Here is a 23,330-nt window from a genome sequence, read left to right as displayed (position 1 = left end):
TGGGAAGACGTCCGAGTACGCAATCCACGTCTCAGCAGTTTCAAATTACTATCATCTCTGCATCACAGCAGCTCTGCCCTTTGGGATCTTCTACCAACTTTAGAAACCGTATTACGTGAATATTTTATTGATTCTAGAATTTCTTCTAATCCCGGAAAAACGGAAATATAAATAATAATATAATAATTATTAATATTTCACCCACACTAATAAATCGATATATAATCAATATCAGATAATAGCTCTCCAAGTACAGCAAACATCTACCGTAATCAGGGTTTATTAGTCACTCTGCTCTACACTCCGGTATATACTCGCGATCAGTAATATTCAGGAAGCCCACACACAAGTCTCCAATGACAAGCTTTACATCTTTTATTCCCAGATTTATAATTACCATTGTGTCTAGTATCGTGACTCCTAAATCACAGCAAGGATATCCTCTAGACTTTTCTCACAAACGTGAACCGAAAAAAAAAAAAAAAAAAAAACATTACTCCCTCTGCAACACCACCACGGCACCCATTAACCCAAAAATGACCGTCTTCAACCACGGATGCTCACTGATCAATATCGTCACGTACCCGACAAACGGAATATACCCTTTTACGCTTCCAATAACGTCTGCGGCGCGGTCAAGATAATCCTGGCCACGCGCATAAAGCTCCGTATCGTCCGCCAGATTATTATCTCCTTTTGTAAGTAATCGTAGCGGTTTAATCCTATAGATCAGACACACATTGTCAGCCCTTATCCTGCCTTTGATAAAATATTCCTCCAATTTGCATCTTCAGGTTTCCCAATCCAACAAAACTCGCCAGCCCTATCCACTTCCGCACTTCCGCAGTAGAGCTCCTCTAGGCAGGGAAACCTGGGTGCTCAATACGTACCCGCCACCAAACTTGCGCACTACCCGATGCACAATCGGAATGTCCTTTCCGCGCACATTATACACGACCACTTCTCCAATCTGCGTATTCCGTGCCCGGTTCCACAGAAACAGTAAATCGCCTCGCTGGAAAGCCGGCTCCATTGATCCCGACAGCACAACGACTATTGGCGACGGCGAGTCTGTGGCCACGGATAAGCCTTTCCATAGCATAAAAGCCGTCGAAAGAACGAGCGCAAAGTTGAGTACTTGTGCGGCTAGTTGCCGTGGCTGCATTCCTGATATAGCGGATAACATGGTAGTGGACAGGCGGTGGAGAGCTCGGGTGTACGTCCAAGACCGAAAGACGTCGAGTAGATGCTGCGTAAAGATTGATAGAAGAGGAGATCGTAGGATATTTTGGTCGACAAGAGTTTCGACCGAGTTGACACCTGCAACCTGTCGTTGTTTACAGTATGTTGCCGTTGTTGCCTACACTTGCAGGCCACGTTTCGGAAGACACGGGGGTTACCCTGCGATCCATGTTGCTGTCAAAAGCAGACCTTAAAATTGCTACTTTGGCTCAATTCACACACCGAAGAAGATAGGTCCTCAGCCACAGAATGTTTGATCTACGCGGGCCTGGCGGAACGTTGTGGCTAAAGTCAATGAGCCTAAACCGGCTTTAGCGAGTCCTGCAAGTTATGACACTCCGCATTGGCACCATGAGCACCATGACGTATTCGTTAATCGGGGCCACCCCAGCTTTTGGAGCGATAAGAGAGAGCATACCCAAGCAGGACGCGCGTGGCGTACTACTGACATATTCCCAGAAAATGTATCGCTTGGCCTTCAAACGTTGAAAGGGAATTTCTATCAAGATACTACTTATCAAATACTATTCTTATTTTCCAACTTGACACAGAGTCTATAGGATTAGCCTTTTTCAATTTGGATGATTATCATTATACGCCGGTTAACTTATCTCCCGGGTTGAATACAATACATATTGATTAAAATGCTTCGACGATCCAAAGCGAAGCAGCAGGCTCGGCGCCAGTCCGAAGGCCCCGTGCTGAATGAAGAAGACGAGCAGTTTTTACGAAATGCTACAGATGAGAGCAGGCCTCCGCCTCTTCCAGAAAGCCCCGCGGTCATTACCGAGGGAAAAGTCACAGGAGAGGAGCCAGTGGGGAAAGATCCGCAGATTGCGCTGATGAATGGAGCTCAAGACATCCCTCTGCCGGAGACGCCGGATGAGCAGACGGAAGAAAGCACAGACACGGAAGCGGGCAAGGGCAAGAGCAAGCAAGGAAAGAGCCGGTTCAATCCGCTGTCGTACTTTCAGCGACGAAAGGTAAGTCGCAAGAAACTTTCAAAAAGGAGAGCGGCAAAGAAAAGTGGGCTGACCTTGTTGGCGATTTAAAGAGCAAGGCTACCGTTGAGAAAGAAGCTGGTCCAGAAGGAGCCAAAGAAAATACTACAGATGCAGAAGGTGAAGTGATCAGTTCGAAAAAAAAAAATATCACCCATGAGGGCAGGCTTACTGATATTGTGCAACTCCATTCAGCTTCGAAAGAGCAGGAAGATATAACCGCGACGCTCGACAAGCTGAACCTAGCTGCAATAAACAATCGCGTTTTCAGCCTCTCACAGGAATCGCAAGAGCTTCTTCAAAAGTTCAATTTGATTGTCAAAGACCTTATCAATGGCGCGCCTACAGCATATGACGACCTTGACCGTCTTTTGACAGGTTCAGAGCAACAACTCAAAAAAATGTTTGGGACCATGCCGCCATTCCTGCAGTCACTTATCCGCTCGCTTCCCGTAAAAGTTGCCACGAGTCTCGCGCCTGAAATTCTCGCCGCGGCATCTGAGAAACCAGGAGCGGATGCAGCAGCCACTGCTGCCGCAACTGCTTCTGCCGAAGAGGACACCAAAGGGAAAGAAAAGGAGAAGAAGAGCAGATATCCTAGCTTGAAAACACTCGTTGCCCAGCAGGGCGCAGTAGCAGGCATGCTTCGCTCCATTCTCAACTTTTTGCGTCTTCGATGGCCGGCGTTTATGGGCAGCTCAAACATTTTGCTCAGCATGGCTTTATTTGGTGAGTATCCACCTACCAGTCTTTGAAACATGAACCCTTTTTTCACTAACATGTCTTCAATAGTACTCCTTTTCGTTTTCTGGTATTGTCACAAACGCGGTCGTGAGACGCGTTTGTCTCGCGAACAAGCTGAGATCATGGGTGTCAGCGAGGCATCGGACGTGGAGGCTTCTGATCTAGAGGCTTCCACCGCGGATGTAAAAGGACAGTCTGAAAAGACCGAAGCCACTACCGATTCCCCCCAAGCTATAGGATTGAAGGACCAGGAGGACATCAAATCATCTCCCGCTCGCGAACCTGAGACAGACGCGGCCAAAGCACCAGAAAGTGCCGCCTCTGCGATTTTGTCAGCCCCGTTGCCTGCTGAGGTACCCCTGCCTTCCCCGGATGAGAAGGAAAAGGGCGAGTCTAAACAAGCTTAATTTTCGAAGGTGTCAAGACTTGGCTCAGATGGGAATTGGGATTGGCGCAGGAATGGGTCAATTGTTCGCTTTATCTTTCAATTCCCCTTCTTATCTTTTTTTGTCCGGATCAACACTCTCGATGGGAGAGCGCTTTTCCCCTTGTATTCGGCGGTTTCAATATGATGCTTTATTTTTGATCGAACACCACTAATTCTATGTTGGTGGATGTCAACCATGGATTTTCATGGGTTAATGATGCTATGAAGTGTGGGTGATTTATCAGGATTGATGGATTTGAGCAACGATGACGAATCGGCTCTGGGATATACTTAAGGAACAGGCGTCAAAGGCTCAACTCTCTTTCATTTGTTTGAGCAGAGATCTGCACAAGAGGTCATCACTCTCTTTAATGATTGACAGCTTTGTCATGTACACACAACGTCGAGCGTCTACTAGTGTATAATTTCACTGTTTGTTGTTGCAGCTGCGAAATATGGCTGGTTTCTAGTATCTGTGAAATGAATGATCAAGGCATGCTGATGTCCAAAAATGAAGTGCGATTCGACAAGTACGATGGTATATATGGTGTAAATCAATGAAAGAAACTTTGTCTCCTGTATATCGTTGCTGATAGATTTGTTCCGCTTCATGTATGTACCAGATGATGTGCTATGCGATGCGGGAATAAACGACTAAACGTGTGTGAGATCTGTGATTTACAATTCCTTCTTCAGAAAATGCTCCTATAAAAATCAAGAATCAGTCATCAAAGCAACTGCCGAATGGGAGCTTGAAAATGGAAAAAACATACCGGCTTGTGACTTGTTTCGTAGTCGACATGAACGTAGGCGCGCTCAACGTCAGGGAGGCTTTCAAGCTTCGTCTGCAACTCCTCGGCGACATCGTGAGTGGCTTGCAGCGTCTCGTTTGGATCCATGACGATGTCGACTTCGACAATGATTCTGGGACCGCTGTGGTAGGCGCGCACAGTATCGATAGCGGAGATCATCGGAGAGTGCGTCATAGCTGGGGATCATGTGTTAGTGACGGATCCTTTCTATGTGGTGCTTCAGGAAAGCAATATCAAGAGTCATTGGGAGAGTAGGTTCGTAAGGGGGTTAGGAAAGGTTGCATACAGATGTAGGTAATGTGTTGCAGCATCTGAGTGTCGGCAGAAACGCCAATCAGCAGTTGGAATTCTTGGTATGCTGTCTTCAGCCACAGGACCGAGATGAGGCAAGAGAGCAAAATGGCGCCCATGGGATCGATCCACCAGCGAAGTTTACTGCCACCGACCGAGGTAAGAATACCGAAGCCGTTGATAATCAAGTCGTTCCGGTGGTCTTCCCACAAGATGCGGACCTGGGAGTAGATGTTGCGCAGCGAATAGCAGTAAAACCACAGCGCAAGCTTGGTACAGAATGCTACAACGACGGCAATGACCGAGGGAAGATGGAAATGCAGCGTGTTCGTATCGGAGCCCGCCGCCAGATCGCGAGCCGAAAGAACAATGAGGATAAATGAGACGGAGCACATGAGGAAGCAGAAAAAGATGTTTCCAGCAGTCTCAATCCTGGCTTTGCCGGAGGGAAAGCGGCGCGGGTCAACAGAATTGACAGCGCGGTTGGACAGGATAAGCATCAGGTTTGACAAGGGATCGAACAAGGCGTCGGCCATGGTGGTGAAGAGAGACAACGATTCCGACGCGGCAGCACCATAGACCTGCAAGCCGGCCAGGATGATATTCGCAGCGAAACTTCCTCGAACCGCAATCTTGTATTTGAGTTGATTTCCACCCTGTTCCTCTTTCGCCGCCCGACGATGCTCGTCGACCGGTTTGAGCAACCTCTCAATGTTTTCGTTTTGATTTTCATAGAAACCCTGAAGTTGATTCCCTTTCCAGTAGTTGCTCGCCACGCTAAAGCTACCGCAGCCCTTGCTCCGTTTTCGTGAAATGTTGGCTTTGATCTGGTCAAGCTCTCGGGGGGATTTTAACTTTGAGGAGAGCTGGTATGGATCGTCCTCCACGCTGTAACGCGGAGGACCCTGTCTTTCGATATCTGCATGGTCGTCGGCCTCGGATAGATGGAACGCTGCGGGCCTTGCGACAGCTGCGGTATCAGCCTCGAAAGATGGCGGCTCAAAGCCCGTGCTGGTCGCTTTGTTGGGAATGGCAGAAAGTTCAATTGGCGCCGGGGTAGAAGCGAGGGTTTGCACGCTCGCTGGGCGATGAATATTGGAATCGGATGCCATGATGAAGTCGCGATTGATCGTATTTTGTGGATCAAAGACCAGGTTCGATGGGTTGTTGGTAGCTGAGGGCGATAATGATAATGAGCTCGACAAGTGCCCGAGCTGGTCAACGTTTGGTGGGTTACGCGGTCGGCTGCTCCGCCTCAACTGTCACTCGCGTGTAGAACGCCTACTTAGTGAATGCCGCCTTGATGATTGATCGAGAAGAATGGATGGATATATTCAGTGCCCGATTTATTGAAAAATTTGGGACAAAAATCATTGAACAATATGTCAAATTTGGCTGACAGCAGGCTAGCGAAGCTTTAGGGTTCAATCTGGCAGGTCAAGGGTGATAAAGGGTGGCGCCAAGCAAAGTAGATAAGGGGAGTAACACGTAATGAATCTGTGTTACTGCGTATAGGTTAAAACAATTTTCCTCCGCGAATAAATCAAGGGAAACAGGGAGAAAGGAGGAATAGTGAAAGAGAAGCTACCTTATTGCTTGTGCTGATTTCCGACAGCCAATCGATAAGATTGACCCCTTTGGACATTCTCTCCCGCCTGCCATCATTCTGGCTGGTCATTGGCCAGCGGTCTGCTGTTTTAGGTGACGCTGTCCAGACCATGGCTGCGGTGGAACACTTTTTGAGCTGGACAACCGTACCAGTTTGACTCCATGTAAAGATGAAGATGGATCAAAGAAATAAAGAAGTTGATGGGTGGTAGAAGAGTTTAATATCATCCAAACACTTTGGTGCACCTTGGTGGTATGATAACCTCGGTAGCCCCAGTCCTGGGCGGAGAAAGTCGGGAGATGTCATCGATTGGAATGGACAGGGGAGGGGGGGCACTCATTCTATTGCGAAATTCGAGAGTATCTATGCGTGTCAGGCAGTCCAAAAACATATCTGATGAGATCCTATCAAAAATAACTTTTCTTTTTCTTTTATCGTCATTTAGTTACATCATTATTGTATGCGTTTAGGCTACGACACACATGAGCTTCGTAGGCCGAAAGAGAGCAATTCAAGAGTCCTCTTTGTACGCACGTTAGACACCAATTGTCTTTGGTGAAAACCGCATATTCCCCCCATGAGGCCAGCCTCACCAGCTGCTGCCCGGTTCGGCATGTAATGCAGCACAGAATAAGCCAATACCTTCATGTAAGATGCGGATGGGCCATGCTTAAATAAGAACATATCCCCAATATTCAACAGAGCCAGAATACCCGGGACAGGGTATCAAAAGAAAAAGCGAATGAATCCATCCCTTCTGTTTACGCTTCAAGTTGGACGAACGGGTTGGCAATCTCTTCGCTTCCGTCGACGGGAGAAATCAAAACGAGTAGGGTGCCCCGGGCGACAATGAGGCCGAGCGGTCGCGAAGACTCATTGCCTTCATCATCTATTCATAAGAGTCAGAGACTTATTCTTCGAAAAAAGTTGTATACATCCATGTCAAGCGTACCTCTCATCAGCTCCTTGACATCGTCCAAGACAAGGTTCATCAGCTGGTCGTAACCTTTGAGCGTGCCCACAACTGTTTTTTCCAAGATAGCTTAGTATATGACGAGTCGTATGCAATGCCCAAGATACTGTACCTTCTCTGCCACCGTTGAACTTGACATTGATCTCCTTGTCCATGTACTTGGAGAGATCCAGGATATTTTCCTTCTTGCGCTCTTGAGCTTGACCACCCTGGGCGCCGCCACGGCCACCTCGATCTCCACCTCTACCGCCTCTGCCGCCACCGCTGCCGCGACCGCCACGGAAATTGCCTCGTTCCGACATCTGGGGGATGACAAGGGCAATGGTTTAGCGTTGTAACTTTTGACGTTGTTCGGGATATCGCGTAAAGTGCAGCGATCAATGAGCTATCTGCTAATACTGTCCAGCGTTTGCGCGCGGATCAAAATCCGCCAAGCGAGAGATGCAAATCCCCGAGCTGTTTCGCGTATTCGGCACGGGAGCCGTCCCGTTCTCGCTTTCCCTCCACCCCCTCCTATGGCCTCCGCTCACAGCAAGTTACGCGCCTGCTAATCGATGAATATTGTTTCTTGATATTCTGTTCGGAAGTGTACGGGAAGTCTTGTGGTTGAAGCTAGACGCGTTTCTCTGTTTCATTTCCTGCATGAGAGAAAACTGAAGCTGACGTACGCGGGCGCTGATCCTACCACTCTCGCCTGGAGATTGTTCCGCTGGGCGCGCGTTTCTTTGTCGCAGGAAGTGAGAACATGAGCCCGGTGTTGCACTACTAATCGTCGGTCAACGAGAAAAACTCATTGCGTTGCCTTTCTAGTACGATAAAGTACGATGGATAGAGCTTCTGGGGCAAGCCCCGCAACTGCTCCTCAGCCTTCTTCGGCCACGAGCGGAGCTTCAAAGAGGAGAAGGAGCCTCTCCGCCGAAGCTCCTCATCAACAGCCGCCGGCAGCCAAACTCGCAAGGACCCCACAGAATCACGTCCAGATCAATTACCTTGTGCGTCAATATGCAGAAGATCTCCCTTGGATATCTACAAACGATAATATGCAAACAATGTTGGCGTTGATTAGCGAATATGACGGTGTCCTCCAGAGACATGAGAGCATGGCTGGGAACTTGGGCGCGCGCCCGTTAGGACCGATATTGATCAAGCGGTTTGAGAGGCTCTTTGACGGGCCACCGCAAGTGCTCAAGTGCCATGGGAAGGAAGGGACAACTGTGAATTGGTTGGATGTCGTGGAATTCGCAAGGAACAAACCTGAACAGTTTTCGTTGAGCCAGATGAGAGACGGTGTCCGGGTATGCCAATTCTACACCAAGCAATGCCGTGTGGAGATATCGGAGGAGGACTATGTCCTGATATCATCTGGCATGCCCCAGAAACTTATTCCGCCTCAGCCGATTGATGAAGATGAAGAGAAAGAACTCGGGACGCTGGAGGCACTCGAAAAGAGCCTCACCCAGATCTTCCAGCTTGCTGATCAAGGTACGGATTGCTACAAGCCTATCTTTCATTTTGCATGCACTTCTGCCCAAGCCGAAGAAAACTTGTTGAAAATGCTCACCCCTTGTATAGTATCTGCTCGAGCACGCCAATTGAATCACCGTCTTCGGAATCGGAAATCTGCCATTACAAGCCGGCGCACGGGCGAAGCTTCCGCCAAAGAAAATATTAAGCCTTTGACACCATTTTCAGCGAATGGCTTTGGACAAAGTCTGCAGAGAGTTACCCCAGCCCAACCGCCGCAGCCGGAGCCCCACCTCCACGGGTTCATGCCAGTCAACGCCAGACGCCACTCGAGTGTTCTTGGAAGTGGTGAAGAGCAAGGGGGCATACGCCTTATCGGCTCGCGTTTCGATCCAGCAAGAGCTGATTCCGCAGCTCCGAACGCCGAATTGAGGAACAGTAGCGCTTCTCGCAGTCGAGACTCGAATGTTTCTCAAGCTCGAATCCCAAACCCAATCCAAACTCCGCCAGCCAGCATTGCGAATGGACCCACAGGCTCATCTGCCAAAGCGGTCTTTGACACCAACGACTATGCTACGCTTCTGCTGAACTCGGCCTCCCCAGCTCCGCTTACTCGGAAGTCATCGACCCCTTCATCGCAGTTGAAGTCGCTCCCTGACAGAGAGGAAAAAGACACCGTCCGGGCAGAAATGGTTGCTAGAATGGAACATCTAGCACGTGGCGACCGCGTCATCCCGCCTTGCGATCGGTGCAGACGTCTGCATATGGATTGTCTCAAGAATCTCACTGCTTGTATTGGCTGCACGAAGAAACACGCCAAGTGCTGCTGGAAAGACGTCAAGGAGGGCGAACTCAACGGGGACACCACTTCCACTGGCGCCAACGACATCTCCCAGGATAATCATCGCGATACGCCTCGCGGGTCTGATGCGCACGAATCAGCCCATTCGGAAAATCATCCGGACGACTCCACCACGGTCAGAGTCGGCAGATCATCTAACTAGCGCTAGACACTGCGAAACTGGCCACGACATCTTGTTATGAAAACTTGGGTGTTAGGGGGAAGTGCGCGGACAAGAGGTGGTCAGACGTTTGACATTTGACATTTTTTTTTCGGCCTTTTTACCTTGAACCTCGTTGTGATATCCTTTTGGTTCTCTACTCTAGTTCTGCTGCAAGACGCGCGCAGACATTTCTTCGTCCTTCACGTGGCACGTACACATTGCTTGCTCTGAGCATATTAGCTATCTCTTCTTTTCTTTTCTTTTCTCTTATCTCATCTTCTCTTTTGTTCATTTCCCATTATCTTCTCTTCTCTTCATTTTCTCTTATTTTCCCATTATCTTCTCTTCTCTTTTCTGCATTTCCTACTTATCTTCGCTTCTCTTCGCTTCTCCTTCTTTTCTTTTTCTTTGTCTAGCTTTCCCCGTCTAGCCCTCCCTATGTCCAGCTCCTACTACTATCGCCATGTGCTGATGCTCTTCTTCTTCTTCTACCTCCCATTTTCAGCAAGTCTATCACGTTTTCTTTTCCCCTTTCCCCTGTTCTTTCCGGGTTTGCGTTTTAGCCAGCACCTTTCCTTTTCCTTTTCCTTTTTCTTTTTCTTTTTCTTTCTTTTTCCACCCTTAGAATAGCGTCTAGCTTCACATATAGCGTTTCGCGTTTCATCATAACGCGTCGAGTCCCAGGGGGGACGCAGCCAGGGCAATAGGCAATACAAGCAAGGATTCATATTTCGATTTACTCATATTGACGACTTTTGCTCGTGTGTATTTTGTATCGGATGAGTTCATTTGTGTATATCTCTGTTCGGATCAATTACCGTTGTCATAATCTTTCAACGTTCCGATTGGGCGGCGAGTTCTCTTCAAGTGTACACTGTACAGGCACATTGGGTTCACTCTGGAGGGGAAAAGATCGGCGCCCTCAACGTTTCAGCGGGAATGGTTAACCCCACGCTATCCATTGCTCAGGCACGAGATATTACATCAAGTATGCCACAATAGCAGAAAATGAAACTTGCTGGATGTATGTACAATATGATTCTTAATTACTTTCCATTTCTATTGATACATATGTACAGATATCTACAAAGTAACAAGACCGCTAACACATGGTATCTTTTTAAAACGACAAAAGAGAGCTAGCTTCTTTGTTTTGGTGTGTTTTGGAGATCAAGAAAGGTCCGCGCAAGTCTTCGGGTACTGCAGCGAGTGCGTCAAGATCTCGTAGAAGCGAGTTTCGTTAATCTTGTTGACGTAGTTGACCTCGCGGGTTCCCATGGGGGCCAAGTCCTTGGCATAGGCACGAACAGTACCGTAGCTGGGGCTTGACCAAGCCGTGTCAACGTCAATGTAGACCTTGGTGCTGTTGGTAACAATGGCAGGCTCGACCAGGATGGCGCCAGCAATGTCGTCCCAGAAGGGGAAAATCATGCCGGGGCCGTTCTCCTTGATGTACTTGGTGTACGGGCTCTCGACCTTGACCAGCTCGTCGAACCACTCGTCGGTAGGGATGATGGAGTTGGCGACGTTGCCGGCAATGGTAATGTTGGGGAAGTCTGCGGTCAAGGCAATCTTGGAAGCCTCGGGATCATACATGGTGTTGATCTAAGATATCGGATGTTAGATTGGGGGGTGTGCGGCAAGAGGGGGGGAGGGATGGGGGGAAGGAAAAAAGAAGAAGAACGTACGTCAGTGTTGAGATCGGTCACATAAGGAGAACCAGTGGCGGCGAGCATGTTGACATCAATGTAGCCGCCCATGATGACGAGCTCCTTGGCCAACGAGGCAAACTTGGGGTCTGATCGCACTGCCAGAGCAACGTTGGTCAAGGCACCTGCTGCATAGATGGACACTTGGCCAGGATATTTGTACACCTGCTCGATCATGAAATTGACTGCTCCGGTGCGGTTCTGGACCATGGTCGTAGGCTGCATGACGAGGGCCTTGGTGTTGATCCGGAACGGGTCGCCCGAAGTTGGGTCCATACCCTCCGCCTCCAAGGTCGCGTTCTCGGGGGCGAAAGATCCCTGCCAGACAACGGCGCCGTGGATCTTCTGCCAAGTCTGGAAGAGCTCGGGGGTGTTGAGGAGCGGGTACACGGACCCAGCGTAGACGGGGATGCAGCTCAGGCCGCCGAGCTCGAGGTTAGCAAGAGCGTGCTCAACTCCTTGGGGCATCCAGGTATCGCCGGTAGCTGTAAAAAAAAGTCGTTAAGATATAGGTACTCTAACGGGATATACATTGTGAAGTTGACTTACATGCAGTCAATCCAAGTACGTCCCATCCGGCATTGAGCGCGAGCAAGAAGCTGTTCCAAGCCCTTGCGGCATAGTCATTGTCCATGACGACCTTGTTCGTCGGCGCAGCAACATCTCTTTTCACATCTGCAACCGGCGAGGCCGAAGCCAAAGCCGCAATTGCGCTGGTAAACAAAACAGAGGCAGAATGTATTTTCACCATGGTGGAGCAGTGCTATGCCAATTGATCTCAATCTCAGGGCTTCCTTTGAGCACCGCCATCTCGACCGGCTCTGGGCTTCTTATACGAGCGTCAACAATAATAATGCTAACTACTCCGTAGACAGGGAAAAAAAAAGTGGAAACAGTCGGTACGGCGCCCTCCGACGATGCTCAGATAGAGATGAGACTACGCGCTTAGTTTAATCAATGGTTGACGGCAATGACCGCGCTAAACCCACTGCCCAGCTTCTTTCTGGAACGACAATACTACGATGTGCTACTCCAGGTGATAGCGATGATATACTTCACGTTTCTTATCGCGAAGTTGTAATATTGTTTTGGAATTAGCTCCTTGGGCTCCACGTGGTGCTTAAGTGTCTCATTAACCCGCCGCTATGACTTATCAGCCGGCTTCGGTCCTTTTGTTCCGCCCCCGAATGCTGCTGGAGCTGCCTAAGGTATGCCACAATTATACCTTTGTACGCCTCTCTGAAAGTTAAAGCCTGGCAATATAATGTACGTTGATTTACATTGATTTGCACTAAAAGTCGGTCCATCCTCGCCAAGGAATGACCATTTCGATAAACATATTCTTGTAGCATGATTTGACTGTTAATTACACCATACAGGTTCTTGAGATACAGGTTCTTGAGATTATTAAAAGATTACCCCCCAAAAAAGAGTTAGGGATGATCACTGCAATTAGACGATTTTCATAGAAGCGGAAACCAGTATTCTTTTGTTATCATCACGCTTTCTTAATCTCAAGTTCCTGGAAAATTGGTCCATCTCTGCGCCATGCCCGGTATGAGATCCCGGATCCGAAGATGACAGCAGCGGAGACGGTCGCGAACGAGGATGATGACTGCTGCTTTCCACGAGTCGAGGACGACTTTTGTGAGCGCCGCGGGCTCGCAGCGGAGCTGACGGCAAAGAGGTAAAATTGGGCATGATTTCAATGATTGTGCTATCTAAAAAATCAGTTGACTAGCCTTGGCAAAATTCGTATAGTTACCACCGGTTGAATCAATAAATTACATTTTGTAGAGATGCCCACAACGACGTGTCCCTTTCCACCAGCTCCAGCTCCAGCTCCAGCTCCCTCTTCTTTGGCCCGACCAAGCCGCAATCGACTGAATAAATACAGTCTGGATATGGATTCATCTCCAAAAACAACGTTCAACGTTGACAACGGTGACAACATTTTAGCAAACCCACGCCCGCCTCGATAATGTCAATTCCCTTTCCCCACGTCCACCTCGAACAGAGATCAGTCAACCGGGGCTCATCGTCGACCCCAAGCTCTAGCAAGAGTTCACGCGGAAAGACCCTGACGGTGGGCGGGTCGGCATTGACAATTCGGTAGGAGGGTTGAATTGGACATTTAAATGACCTTCCCTTTTGTTTCGAGTAATAAACAGTTTCTCGTTCTAGATTGTATATAGTTCCGAGATTCAATGCACCTTCTACTCCGTATGAGATGAATTGATGTAACGATAGTATTTGAAGTGATATTGTGTTGTTTATTATCCGGTTTCTGATTCTGTTTCTTTGAACGAGAAAGACACTCTGCAAAAAGGTCTGCAAATATCAGCATGACAGCAGCGGAGAATCAAAAATCTTCGACACTGAATAGAATGGAGTCAATGGACTGTCAGTATACCCAGGCGAGAAGACCCTTCTGGCAGGGCCCAGAGGCCCTTTTATAGGGGAGAACACCGCAGCTGGAAAATGAAGGTAACGATTCATCAGGGCGCAGGGAAAACAGCGCTTGAAGCGGTAACTAGGTATTAATCATATTCACGTTTTATTCATCCACCAACCACCCACCAACCATCACCGCCAAAATTCATGGGAAAAGCTCAGGGAAGCAGAAATTGAATGAATTTGATGAGGGCGTCCAGAAAAACAGAAAAAACCAAAATAAATAAATAAACAAAAAACCACACGAAAAAAAGAAAGGTTGCCCCCAGGCAGGATTGAACTACCGACCTTTGCATATCGCAACTGATTACCTAACCGAAGAGGAAAGGAGCACTGTACAAGTGCAACGCTCTACCACTGAGCTATAAGGGCTTCCGATTGTTAGCTGAACCCTAATTTGCAATAATATAAACCAATTAATTTAGTTTCATAATCGAGGCCGGCCTATGTTCTGTAAATAAAGAAGTTCCTCCATGTCCTGAGGCAAAACAAAGGATAGGGGATGCAAAATAATGGATGAAAATCATCGTGATATTTACTTTATAGATTGACATATTCAACATAAGCTTTTCTTTTCTTTTCTTTTTTTTTCTTTTTTTTTTTTTTTTCAATTCAATTTTCTTCTGTTTGAGAATTTTTATGGAGTTATGTTAGGAAATGAATATTTTCTCGCAGTCCCGGAATATTTTTGAAACATTGTTATGCGGAATTGGAAGATCGTGGCCAGGAACTGTTCAGGTGTTATCAAACATTAGCTTTCTAATGCCACAAACCCATACATACATACATACATACATAGAATGCTTGAATATTCATCATTTTCCAGTAAAATTTTATTTATTACGTCGTGATCAAACTATCAAAATGCATCGTGATATGTATGCGCTACAGGCCTTCCGCGTAGAACCGAGCCTGCTGCTCGGATATCAAAAAGAACTATTACTAATACAGCGTCACTGATTGCATCAAACTTCTTTGGGATGAGAAAGCCTCATCATTGAAGCAAGCACCCATGGATACAGAAAACAGCGCCGAGGTGAAAAAAAAAAGGGAAAAGCGTCGTGTTCACGTTAAGACTCTCACCAGGACACCCAGCGCTGACCGCCCATGGCAACCAAGCGGTTGAAGAGCTCATCGCGCAAGGGGATGGCAGTGACAGTGTAAGAATGACCCTCTCGGTCAACAATAGTGATTCCATCTGCAACCTCACGATCCATGGCCCATCCGACGACGAGCTTGGTTTTCCAACCTAGCCCACCGACCTTCTTGATCTCCTGAATCTCTGCAACCGGCACTGAAAACACAGGTTTAACATCATCCGGGCCTTTCGCCTCCGTAGAGGTGAAGAAAACGGTGGGCACATCAGTTCCAGGAGCAAAGTTGCCGGTGCTAACGTAGAGATGACCCTTTTTGCCGCGGTGCCGTCCCTTGAAATCGACGGGACCCTGCTCCTTTTCTTCGCTGGGCCGAGGCAACACTCCGAGTCGATTCTTAGCATGAACTGATCCAAGATCTGCCTTGAGATGGTCGGCACCCAACGCGGCCTGAACAGTGGTTTTGGTGGTGCCCTTGAAGAAGGCCAGGAGACGTGATCCATGCTTTGGCTTCTTTGCCGCTTCAGCATCCGCCTTGGCCTCTCTATGAAGCTGGGATCGGTCCGGATGAATGGCAGCGTTGACATCCTTCTGATCAACATCCATTGGAAGCTCATCAGCAGAAATCTGAGACGTAGCCCGAGTTGGAGGCGGCTGGTCTGATCGCGGCGGAGGTGGAAGCGGAGCTTTGTTGGCTTCACCGATGCGGAGTAAGGTCAAGGTCAACTGAGCGTTTGTAGGAACGCCTCGGAGAATGGTGCTGGGAAAAAAGTAAGCAAAGAGACGTTTCTATTATTGATGGCAAGGGTGTGACATACTTGCGCAACTCAAGCAGTTTCTGCCAATTGGGGAAATTGGTATTGAGCCAATGAGCGGCATTCCAGAGCAAAGGATCGGTGAAAAACGCTACTCCAAAGATGAACGTTGATAATTTCACGAAGAGATAAGACGTCACAATCGTGCCGATGCAGACAGCGGGAACGAGCAGGGCAGCCAGGCGAAGTCTATACCGATTTTGCGGGAAGGGAGCAGTTGGCGATAGGGCACTGTATCCAAATTAGCTTCACATTTTGCAGCACACAGACAGAAAAAACAAAAAATCATACTTGGCGAATCTTTCCCAACCGTCAGAAATGCTCGACAGCATGTGCATAGCCGGCCTCATCTTCTCCCACATGGCCTGCTCCATTGGCTGTTTGGTCTTGTCATGTTTCTTCGTCGGTGCTCCGCTGGCGCTTGAATCTTTGGCAACAGCCGCCTGCGTAGCTATAGTTGTTGGATCCGGAACGGCACTATCGATAGCATCGCTGTGCTCTTCGTCGTTACCGGCGTGGCTTTTACCCGCCGCGCTACTCAGGGCAATCGAGGCGAAACTGTTGACAAAGTTACTGGCTTCCTGCTCAGCTGCCTCGCCCTTGTGTGTTTCAGGTGCTCCAGTCGCAGTATCATGGCTTCCAAGGACCCCAGCTTTGGGCTTCTTTACACCGCCTTTGGAATCTACCATGGCCATGGGCGCAGGCGGGAATAGGAAATTCCGCGATGGCGGATAGACAATCAGAACAATCAGGGTAGTGAAGAAAATCGGGACAAGAAAATCAAGAGCCCAAGCAATAAAATAAACCTGCCACATGTTGTTAAACGGATTTGTACGGCAAGCTTTTGTGAGATATGCTTACAGCACAGAATGCAGATGTCCGGCGTGCTTCCTTCCATGAACGAAGCCGGACAATATGAGTGCCAAATCCCATAAGGCCGAGAATCACTGTCATATAGAGTCGCTCCAAGTTGCTGCGGAGCTTATCAGGCGAGAATTCTTCATCATCTGCAATGTTCAAGTCGAGATCTCCATCTACGGGATACGGAATTGCCTTCACATGGTACATTTGCTACGCATGACAGATTAGCAATCAAGCATACAAGAGATAATTTACAGCAGATATAGCATGTTTGTATTCTAACCTTGTCAAACCGTCGAACCAACACCCAGAGATCTTCATTCGACATGCCCCCGACGAGTGGAGCTGGAACTTGGTCGACATGTTCGTTCCAGCCCAGATCCTTGATCTCAGGATCACCATGGCCTTCTTGTGCCGCGCCTTTTTCTTCATGATCAACGGTTGCGAGGGCATGGCTTGCTGTAGGGGCAGTCTCTGGCTCAGCGTGGACCATGGCTGGTGCGGCAACAGGCTGCTCCTCGGGGACCGGATGGGTTTCCGACATGGTTGGAGAGATGGCGACAATGGCCGCCAGCTGTGGATGCTACAGAAATGAAAAAAGATATTCGAATCGTGGATTACGATTATTTTCTAGTGAACTAGATCAAATAAAGGAAGCTATGTCTTTTGGTCATTGATAACAGCCTCAGAGGGCATTCACGGCTCTTGCTCTTTGACCTGGCCATGATCGAGCCAGCTACGTCATAGGATTGTCCAAGATTGGCGGCTATGACTTCCTAGGCGGGACCTCCACACGTAAAGCGCAAGATTTCGCAACGACAATAGGTCGCATTGTAGCCAAATTTCTTTTCCTTCCTCTACTACTAATCAGCAAAATCACGATTATCACGTAGAGTAAAAGGAAGAGATTTTGACAGCACCCGATCCAACTCTTTCAATACCCTGTCTCTTCCCCAGACGTAGAACCAGCTTGGCAATACCAGCGCCATGTCCCAGGATTGCGTTCCCACCTTTAATGGTAACCCCTCGTTTAGATCCCGAGTCGGACCCTTAGCTGGATCTCATCACCTGTTACTCGTGCCGCAGCAGTCCATTAAGGTAGGTAAGGTATGCGCTGGAGATTCGAGCCATGAGGGACGGTGCTACCAGACAACCCCACAAAGCCACAGTAGAGAAAAAGCTTGAGAAAGTGAGACTGGGAGAGAAAATCTCGGACAATACAACAGCAATGTCTCCCCTGCATCAGACCACCGAACGCGCTTTGCATACTTTCGTTCTTCCATTGCGCTGGAATACTCTCATCCATCCGAATAGTACAAAATACCACTTTTGCGAAAAGCGCTCGAGACTGAAGCCGTGTATTTCTAGAATATTCATGCACTGATTCAAATTTGACATTGATCGAAAATCGTACAGGATTTTTTTTTTTCTCTGAGCCACAGCTACCTCTCTTTCCCCAGCTTCCCAGGTCCAAACAAGTCGTTTGTTTCTCGCTGCAGGGCAATCTCGCAGGTGCGCTGTGGTTCGCTTAGATCGGCCCTTGTTGCCCAGATGGGATTTCCAGTTTAGTCTCTCTACAGAGTAACTAACGTACCTGTCGCCAAAGCCCCTCGCTCACTCTGTGACCATTGATCTCAACCTGGGGTCGAAAAGCTTTGGCCTGGCGCATCGACCCCCCTTACGTCGAGGGGGAGCCGGTCCAACTCTCGAGCCACAGCTGGTCCCTTTGGCAACTGCGCAGAAGGGGTAGAGCCGGCCGACAGGTGGTAATGACTACGTTACCGCTGGATTTGTGTGGCTCCCCCCGTCCAATCCAATCAAACCCAAGTCTTGCTCTAGGTTAAGCTCGGTTCCAGCGCCCGCGCACTTCCAGAGCACATTGTAGCACAGCTAGAGGCCGACGGAGATGAGCTCGACCCAAGCTCCCCCAGCTCTGAGCTCACTGTTAGCCATGAAGGTATTTAGCTCTCCAGTACGCAACAGTACTTCCCGCGCAATGGCTCATTTACCTCACTCCCCTCCCGAATAATGTGCTCCCCCGTTCGTCGACGACCTTTTTCGTCGACCCTACTCTCCCAGACCTGGGGCCACCCCCTCAATGCCCACAATTGTAGTCCAGCCTGGGCTCCCAGCCATCCAAGCTCTCATAGTTAGGAGTCCCCCGGAGCTCGTCCTGTCTGGTCCTTTTAACTTGGAGTTGCTGACTGAGTTCACTTGCGGCGCTTCCCTTCCTTTCGCTCCTTCCTACTCCTCTCCGGTCTCCTCTTAGTGTGTAATCTCCCATCGTTCCTCCTAGTTGCAACATCACCGTGGACTCTTCCATCTCCTGTACAGTTCTCACTTGGACATAGCTGTACAATTTTTCTGTGAAAACGCATTCGCGGTAAACCCGTCCCGAGCTGCTTGCGCCCGCCATGTCTACCCGAAAGAGAAAGCAGGAAGCTGAGGAGGAGGAAGAGCTCCAGGCGCTTCCTAGTGACGAGAGTGAGGAAGAAGAAGAGTGAGTTTGGAGAATTACCCATCTGTATTGGAGCGCGACTGCTGTCCTTCTCTTGAATTTGTGCAACTCGCTTTCCAATTTGACAACGCTCGAGCTCATTCTCTGGACGGCCTGCGCCGATCTGAAATCCCATCGACCCTTTCACCAATGGCGCCTTAGTCTGCTTCCAGATTGCATTGTTCAAACAATATAATCTGTACACGTGCAATCTTTTAGCTGCCCGGGTCATCCAAAAGATTGGTCACTAATGGAATTACCCTAGATACGAAGAAACAGAGGGTTCTGAAGCTTCCGCTGGTTCTGAGGAGGAAGAAGAGGAAGAAGAAGAGCAAGTCGAAGAAGGTGAGTAAAGGCCCTTCCAGCTCGGTGCCTCATTGCCGTTGGCAAGACGGAGCGTGCTAGCATAGTACAAGGCTCAACCGAACAATTCCCGCTGATTTGTTGAATTCATAGCTCCTCCAAAGCCAAAGAAGCGTCGGACAGCTGAGCCTGTAGAGGTTCCTGACGAAGAGGGCGAAGAGCTCGCTTTCGAAGAAGGAGAAGAAGGAGAGGAAGAAGGCGAAAATGGTGGCGTCGTAGAAGTAGAGGAGGAAGATGAGGAAGAGGAAGTCGAGGAAGAACCTACCGACACTGCAGCTAAATCTGGACCCGCAGCCGCAGCTAAAGCGGCAAAGGAGAGCACCATACCAAAGGAAAGTGATCTCGAAGAGGTCGAAGGGGAAGAAGAAGAATAATGAGGACACCAGCCTGTTCTCAAGTCTTTTTTTTTGGTTTCGTCAGGAAATTCTGAGTGAGCTGGTTTGATGGACTCTTATGCTCGCGTTATCGTAAGAAATTAATAGATATATAGCTAGTCTCTATGGAAATCCTTCTTGCTGTGGTCCAGAATCAACGAAAACATAGGTAGCCGATCAAGGGTAGAATGTATAGCTTGCCGTTTTGGGCTTTGTTGGCGCCACTATATAAAATGTAGAGAGAGCAATTCTCGCCACAAATGCGCTTTTATTTGCAGGCAAAGGAAATCAGGTATCCGATGAATCTAGCCGATTACATAGTATGCAATATATCAATCGCGGCATGAGGAGATCGGCCCCCATACGAAAAAAATACCTTGCGCCGGACGAACCACGATGCGCAGGTGAATTCCAAAAAAAATTCCGCCGAGCACACATACAGAAGAACAATTAGCTATGTCATGTGGAGATTTAATGGGAAGTAAGATGGCGTGGCAGATTCACGGTTTTATTATGGTCTCGTGATCTTGACGCCGCGCATTCCCAACCGCACTCAGCCATCGCTGCCGGTACTTCGGAACGCTGCACAAAGCGCTGCGTAATGATGGGTGAGGTCAAGGACGGATTGCGGCAGGTTAGTGGCTTGGACAATGCTTCTAACCTTGACTGCACCTTCATCTTCGATAAGCTTGCGGATAGTGTAGAGAAGCAATGGAGAAAACTATTAGTTATCAGAAGTTAGCCGGGTGCCAAGGACATGGTGGGGAATATGGAAGTGAATGCGCCATACCTCTGCATACCACCGGTACTGCCATGCTACCAGGCGAATCAACGCTTGGAGCATCAGTCTGCCATCACCCTGCTTCTCGTACATGGTCAAGACTGCTTTCATTGCCTTGGGACTGAAGCGGATACTCAAGCAAGCTTGATACGCTTCAATCGCCTCGTCAAAGTGGTGCAACCGTTCGGCAAGTTCTCCAAGTATTTCCCACTCTTCTCCTGACTTTTTGTACTGAAGCTGCTGCTGCCGAGACTGGGTCATCTCTGTGCGCCAAATCGTATACACACGAAGATCCTCATAGAGAACCATGAAAAGATTGTCTAGCCACCGCTCGCAAAGTCTCTTATGGTGAAACTGTGTATATTTCGAATGCGACGGATCAGGCTGTACGCAGTCAGTGTCCATGGCCTCCATTGCATCAAAAATTTAATTTACTCACATCTTCAGTGCCCGCCTTGACTTCCTCTGACGTGACGGTATGCTCTGGCCTTTCTGGAGATTCTTCGTGGTTGCCGCCTGATTCAGGCACACCATTTGGAGCTTCCGCGCCGTTGGTCGCCCCATTTTGCAGTTCCTCGTTCTCTTTGGGGCTTGGAGTGCCCCTCAGAGCGGTATTGCTCGCGCTTCTAGAATGCGTTTGTTTTTCGCTTCTGTATTCCTCTTCCATCACAAAGACGGTACTTCGAATCTTCAAGAGCTGATCCCAGCCAATCTTTGCTGTTATTTCGGTTAATAGACTGTATGCTTTGAGAAAAGTCCCTTTATAATTGGCGGCATGCAGTTTGCGGAGGCTTGGGTGGACAAGTTCCGTCTCATTCTCAGCTGGCGAATCATCAAGTTCGTCCAGCATGCTCTCCGGAAGGACTGGCAGGATTATACGGGATGGTTCAGGAAGCCGAGGGGCATCTTTGTCTTGGTAAGTAAACATTGGACACGAATTAAGTGTCAAGAGCGCAAGATCCCATTGCTCCAGGCTTATGTAGACTTCTGCTAAGCGGGCCCAGGTTCCAAATTCACTCGGTGCAGAAATGACACTCCGTTTCGCGCATTCAAGTGCAAGATCGGCTCTGCCTTTCTTCATTAGGAACTCGGCCTGACAGTCCAGTAATGAATAATCCATGGGAATTTCCTGAACCGCTTCATACAGAAGTGCTACTGCACGAACCTCCTCATCGGCGGCAATGAGGACTCTTGCCAGAAGCGACGAAACCTCAATGTCACGAGTCCGAAGTTTCTCAAAGAGGTTGATGCCGGACGCAAACCGGCCAGTAGTGCGAATGTAGTTCAATAGGCCAGCTGTCAGGTGGTTCGACACCATATTCGGTACTTGTATTTCAGGGTCAGATCCCAATTGCCAGCCTGCCAGAGGTTAGTAATCTCTTACTCCTTGCGCCACCTTCTTGAATTACAATACCTTTGAAGAAGAGTCGCTCGGCCGCATCGAGGAATCTATGCTCAGATTCCGTACTTGTAATCGGATTAAATCTTCGCAACCCAATGATTCTCCTAATTATATCTCCAGTTCCATCGTCGGCATAGGAGTATGCTCTTAACACACCACAAAGATAGGTTTCAAGCCACAAGCTATCTGTTGCCACGCGTTTGTCGCCCTTCTCATCGATGCAATAGCTTTCAACTGTTCCCGGTATGGTCACCTGGACTCTCATGTCTACCCGCGAGAAGGCGTTATAGCAGCTACTAGGCATTAGCCGGCGTAAACAGAATAGGATTCAATGTAGCCTTATTTACCAATAAGTACCAGAGATCACTTTGTAATTCTTCTCGTTGGGATTGTAAGTAAGCGTATTGACGTAGGCGGCTAAGCTTGCCGATGAAGAAGCATCGATGCCGGTGACATGATGATAGACTCCGATCTAAATTATGAATGTCAGCGTACGGAAATGTATTTATACTGTCGTTTCAAGGCGAAAATGCAATCAAAGGGCGATCAAGCGCGATTGCAAAAGGTGCGTTTGCGACACCTTACATACTTTGTTTCCATGTGACTTGGTTGACTGTTTGACAAGATGAACTAGGTCTGGCGGACCTAATTCACGAAGTGTTTGCAAGGCATCCGTTCGAGCATCAATGGAGGATTGAATGTCTTCCTCGACAACCCTGGAAGTAGCGGCAATTAGCGTTGATCAGAACCATTCGCAGCAGAAGGAGTGAGCAGAGCAAGCCCAAGTAGCCCAAGAAAGTGCCATCGAGAAGTTACTCAAGCTTTGCTGCGATTTCCTCGAGCTTCAGATTATTCTGGGCGACGACATACTCTGGAATTGCCGGAACAACCATCACGGATGAAATGCTTTTAGGCCAGGTGTATTGAGGCTCGACCGAAGATGATGTCGTCTAAAATGATGTTGAATATAATCAGAGGGATTTCCAAATGAAGTACAGTATGCAGAAGTCTTGAAGCACTGGCTGCCACCCGTATGTTGAGACTGGTTTGAATTGTTTTAAAGCATAATAGTTGAAGATAGTGTAGCTTGCTGTTCACCGCAATAATACCCTTGGAAGGCAGGACGCGAATCATGCCTGGAGTTGGTAGGCGGACTGGGGATAACCATTCGTTGTTGTCCGCTGCTGGTGTCATTACTAGCGTCGCCCGGTCCTTAATACTCCATATTGGTCGCTGAAGAATCTAAGGACACGCGTGCCTTACGGTAGTCCTACCTCGCCGCAAGCGTATTTGACTGCACTGGAGCTCTAGCGAGGTCTCGGAGAAGAAACAGCAAGGGACTATCTGGCAGTTTCCCTAGACGCCCCGCTAATTTAGGCGGCAAGACTAATACTCCAGGTCTCCCTCACCAAT

General features: G+C 48.6%; 10 protein-coding genes and 1 non-coding gene across 11 annotated transcripts; 3 read left to right on the top strand and 8 right to left on the bottom strand.

Annotated features, from left to right (window-relative positions):
• Nucleotides 1–470: 470 nt before the first annotated feature.
• On the bottom strand, nt 471–1,332 carry L228DRAFT_250763 (signal peptidase complex catalytic subunit sec11). The gene is made up of 2 exons (XM_018333404.1): nt 891–1,332; nt 471–722 (listed from the first exon to the last, which is right to left on the bottom strand). Exons 1-2 carry the CDS (start codon nt 1,184–1,186, stop codon nt 494–496), a joined length of 525 nt encoding a protein of 174 aa, XP_018185249.1. The 5' UTR covers nt 1,187–1,332; the 3' UTR covers nt 471–493.
• A 356-nt stretch (nt 1,333–1,688) lies between these two features.
• L228DRAFT_38892 (hypothetical protein) lies at nt 1,689–3,611 on the top strand. Its single transcript, XM_018336544.1, has 4 exons — nt 1,689–2,225; nt 2,297–2,363; nt 2,448–2,972; nt 3,036–3,611. Exons 1-4 carry the CDS (start codon nt 1,887–1,889, stop codon nt 3,392–3,394), a joined length of 1,290 nt encoding a protein of 429 aa, XP_018185248.1. The 5' UTR covers nt 1,689–1,886; the 3' UTR covers nt 3,395–3,611.
• Nucleotides 3,612–4,092: 481 nt separating this feature from the next.
• On the bottom strand, nt 4,093–5,629 carry L228DRAFT_241445 (hypothetical protein; the record flags this gene model as incomplete). The annotated part of the gene is made up of 3 exons (XM_018331330.1): nt 4,093–4,119; nt 4,188–4,402; nt 4,513–5,629. The coding sequence occupies 3 exons, from the start codon at nt 5,627–5,629 to the stop codon at nt 4,093–4,095; spliced, it is 1,359 nt and encodes a 452-aa protein (XP_018185247.1).
• An 897-nt stretch (nt 5,630–6,526) lies between these two features.
• L228DRAFT_224311 (U6 snRNA-associated Sm-like protein LSm7) lies at nt 6,527–7,503 on the bottom strand. The gene is made up of 3 exons (XM_018330345.1): nt 7,212–7,503; nt 7,079–7,150; nt 6,527–7,015 (listed from the first exon to the last, which is right to left on the bottom strand). Exons 1-3 carry the CDS (start codon nt 7,399–7,401, stop codon nt 6,888–6,890), a joined length of 390 nt encoding a protein of 129 aa, XP_018185246.1. The 5' UTR covers nt 7,402–7,503; the 3' UTR covers nt 6,527–6,887.
• Nucleotides 7,504–7,923: 420 nt separating this feature from the next.
• Nucleotides 7,924–9,567, top strand: L228DRAFT_271009 (hypothetical protein; the record flags this gene model as incomplete). The annotated part of the gene is made up of 2 exons (XM_018335472.1): nt 7,924–8,581; nt 8,672–9,567. The coding sequence occupies 2 exons, from the start codon at nt 7,924–7,926 to the stop codon at nt 9,565–9,567; spliced, it is 1,554 nt and encodes a 517-aa protein (XP_018185245.1).
• Nucleotides 9,568–10,737: 1,170 nt separating this feature from the next.
• L228DRAFT_263549 (nucleoside hydrolase) lies at nt 10,738–12,163 on the bottom strand (the record flags this gene model as incomplete). The annotated part of the gene is made up of 3 exons (XM_018334502.1): nt 11,826–12,163; nt 11,256–11,761; nt 10,738–11,172 (listed from the first exon to the last, which is right to left on the bottom strand). The coding sequence occupies exons 1-3, from the start codon at nt 12,025–12,027 to the stop codon at nt 10,738–10,740; spliced, it is 1,143 nt and encodes a 380-aa protein (XP_018185244.1). The 5' UTR covers nt 12,028–12,163.
• A 542-nt stretch (nt 12,164–12,705) lies between these two features.
• On the bottom strand, nt 12,706–13,245 carry L228DRAFT_250758 (hypothetical protein). The gene has a single exon (XM_018333403.1). It carries the CDS (start codon nt 12,975–12,977, stop codon nt 12,729–12,731), a length of 249 nt encoding a protein of 82 aa, XP_018185243.1. The 5' UTR covers nt 12,978–13,245; the 3' UTR covers nt 12,706–12,728.
• A 745-nt stretch (nt 13,246–13,990) lies between these two features.
• Nucleotides 13,991–14,102, bottom strand: L228DRAFT_t121. Its single transcript has one exon. It is a non-coding gene; the product is annotated as a tRNA-Thr (tRNA).
• Nucleotides 14,103–14,809: 707 nt separating this feature from the next.
• Nucleotides 14,810–16,993, bottom strand: L228DRAFT_214489 (hypothetical protein; the record flags this gene model as incomplete). The annotated part of the gene is made up of 5 exons (XM_018330035.1): nt 14,810–15,584; nt 15,643–15,870; nt 15,931–16,445; nt 16,501–16,710; nt 16,784–16,993. The coding sequence occupies 5 exons, from the start codon at nt 16,991–16,993 to the stop codon at nt 14,810–14,812; spliced, it is 1,938 nt and encodes a 645-aa protein (XP_018185242.1).
• Nucleotides 16,994–18,519: 1,526 nt separating this feature from the next.
• On the top strand, nt 18,520–20,081 carry L228DRAFT_250755 (hypothetical protein). Its single transcript, XM_018333402.1, has 3 exons — nt 18,520–19,000; nt 19,263–19,342; nt 19,454–20,081. Exons 1-3 carry the CDS (start codon nt 18,915–18,917, stop codon nt 19,732–19,734), a joined length of 447 nt encoding a protein of 148 aa, XP_018185241.1. The 5' UTR covers nt 18,520–18,914; the 3' UTR covers nt 19,735–20,081.
• On the bottom strand, nt 19,816–23,119 carry L228DRAFT_263546 (clathrin-coated vesiclec protein). The gene is made up of 7 exons (XM_018334501.1): nt 22,788–23,119; nt 22,507–22,633; nt 22,265–22,389; nt 21,930–22,210; nt 20,955–21,874; nt 20,525–20,899; nt 19,816–20,455 (listed from the first exon to the last, which is right to left on the bottom strand). Exons 1-7 carry the CDS (start codon nt 22,808–22,810, stop codon nt 20,288–20,290), a joined length of 2,019 nt encoding a protein of 672 aa, XP_018185240.1. The 5' UTR covers nt 22,811–23,119; the 3' UTR covers nt 19,816–20,287.
• Nucleotides 23,120–23,330: the final 211 nt, after the last annotated feature.

Source organism: Xylona heveae, assembly GCF_001619985.1.
Source record: "Xylona heveae TC161 unplaced genomic scaffold L228scaffold_12, whole genome shotgun sequence".
Classification (NCBI taxonomy): Eukaryota; Fungi; Ascomycota; class Xylonomycetes; order Xylonales; family Xylonaceae; genus Xylona; species Xylona heveae.
This window is presented reverse-complemented; position numbering and strand designations above follow the sequence as displayed.

Bases quoted from the DNA above. Each gene is read 5' to 3' on its own strand.
- L228DRAFT_250763 (XM_018333404.1), bottom strand. From the start codon at position 1,186: ATGTTATCCGCTATATCAGGAATGCAGCCACGGCAACTAGCCGCACAA. The intron at 723-890 runs GTACGTATTGAG...TCTGATCTATAG, and splicing joins GTGCGCAAGTTTGGTGGCGG to GATTAAACCGCTACGATTAC.
- L228DRAFT_38892 (XM_018336544.1), top strand. From the start codon at position 1,887: ATGCTTCGACGATCCAAAGCGAAGCAGCAGGCTCGGCGCCAGTCCGAA. The intron at 2,226-2,296 runs GTAAGTCGCAAG...GGCGATTTAAAG, and splicing joins CGTACTTTCAGCGACGAAAG to AGCAAGGCTACCGTTGAGAA. The intron at 2,973-3,035 runs GTGAGTATCCAC...TGTCTTCAATAG, and splicing joins GCTCAGCATGGCTTTATTTG to TACTCCTTTTCGTTTTCTGG.
- L228DRAFT_224311 (XM_018330345.1), bottom strand. From the start codon at position 7,401: ATGTCGGAACGAGGCAATTTCCGTGGCGGTCGCGGCAGCGGTGGCGGC. The intron at 7,151-7,211 runs GTACAGTATCTT...TGGAAAAAACAG, and splicing joins GTTCAACGGTGGCAGAGAAG to TTGTGGGCACGCTCAAAGGT. The intron at 7,016-7,078 runs GTACGCTTGACA...TCTTATGAATAG, and splicing joins TGTCAAGGAGCTGATGAGAG to ATGATGAAGGCAATGAGTCT.
- L228DRAFT_250758 (XM_018333403.1), bottom strand. From the start codon at position 12,977: ATGCCCAATTTTACCTCTTTGCCGTCAGCTCCGCTGCGAGCCCGCGGC.
- L228DRAFT_250755 (XM_018333402.1), top strand. From the start codon at position 18,915: ATGTCTACCCGAAAGAGAAAGCAGGAAGCTGAGGAGGAGGAAGAGCTC. The intron at 19,001-19,262 runs GTGAGTTTGGAG...GAATTACCCTAG, and splicing joins GAGAGTGAGGAAGAAGAAGA to ATACGAAGAAACAGAGGGTT. The intron at 19,343-19,453 runs GTGAGTAAAGGC...TTGAATTCATAG, and splicing joins AGAAGAGCAAGTCGAAGAAG to CTCCTCCAAAGCCAAAGAAG.
- L228DRAFT_263546 (XM_018334501.1), bottom strand. From the start codon at position 22,810: ATGGTTGTTCCGGCAATTCCAGA. The intron at 22,390-22,506 runs GTATGTAAGGTG...TTCATAATTTAG, and splicing joins CCAAGTCACATGGAAACAAA to ATCGGAGTCTATCATCATGT. The intron at 20,900-20,954 runs GTGAGTAAATTA...GACTGCGTACAG, and splicing joins TCAAGGCGGGCACTGAAGAT to CCTGATCCGTCGCATTCGAA.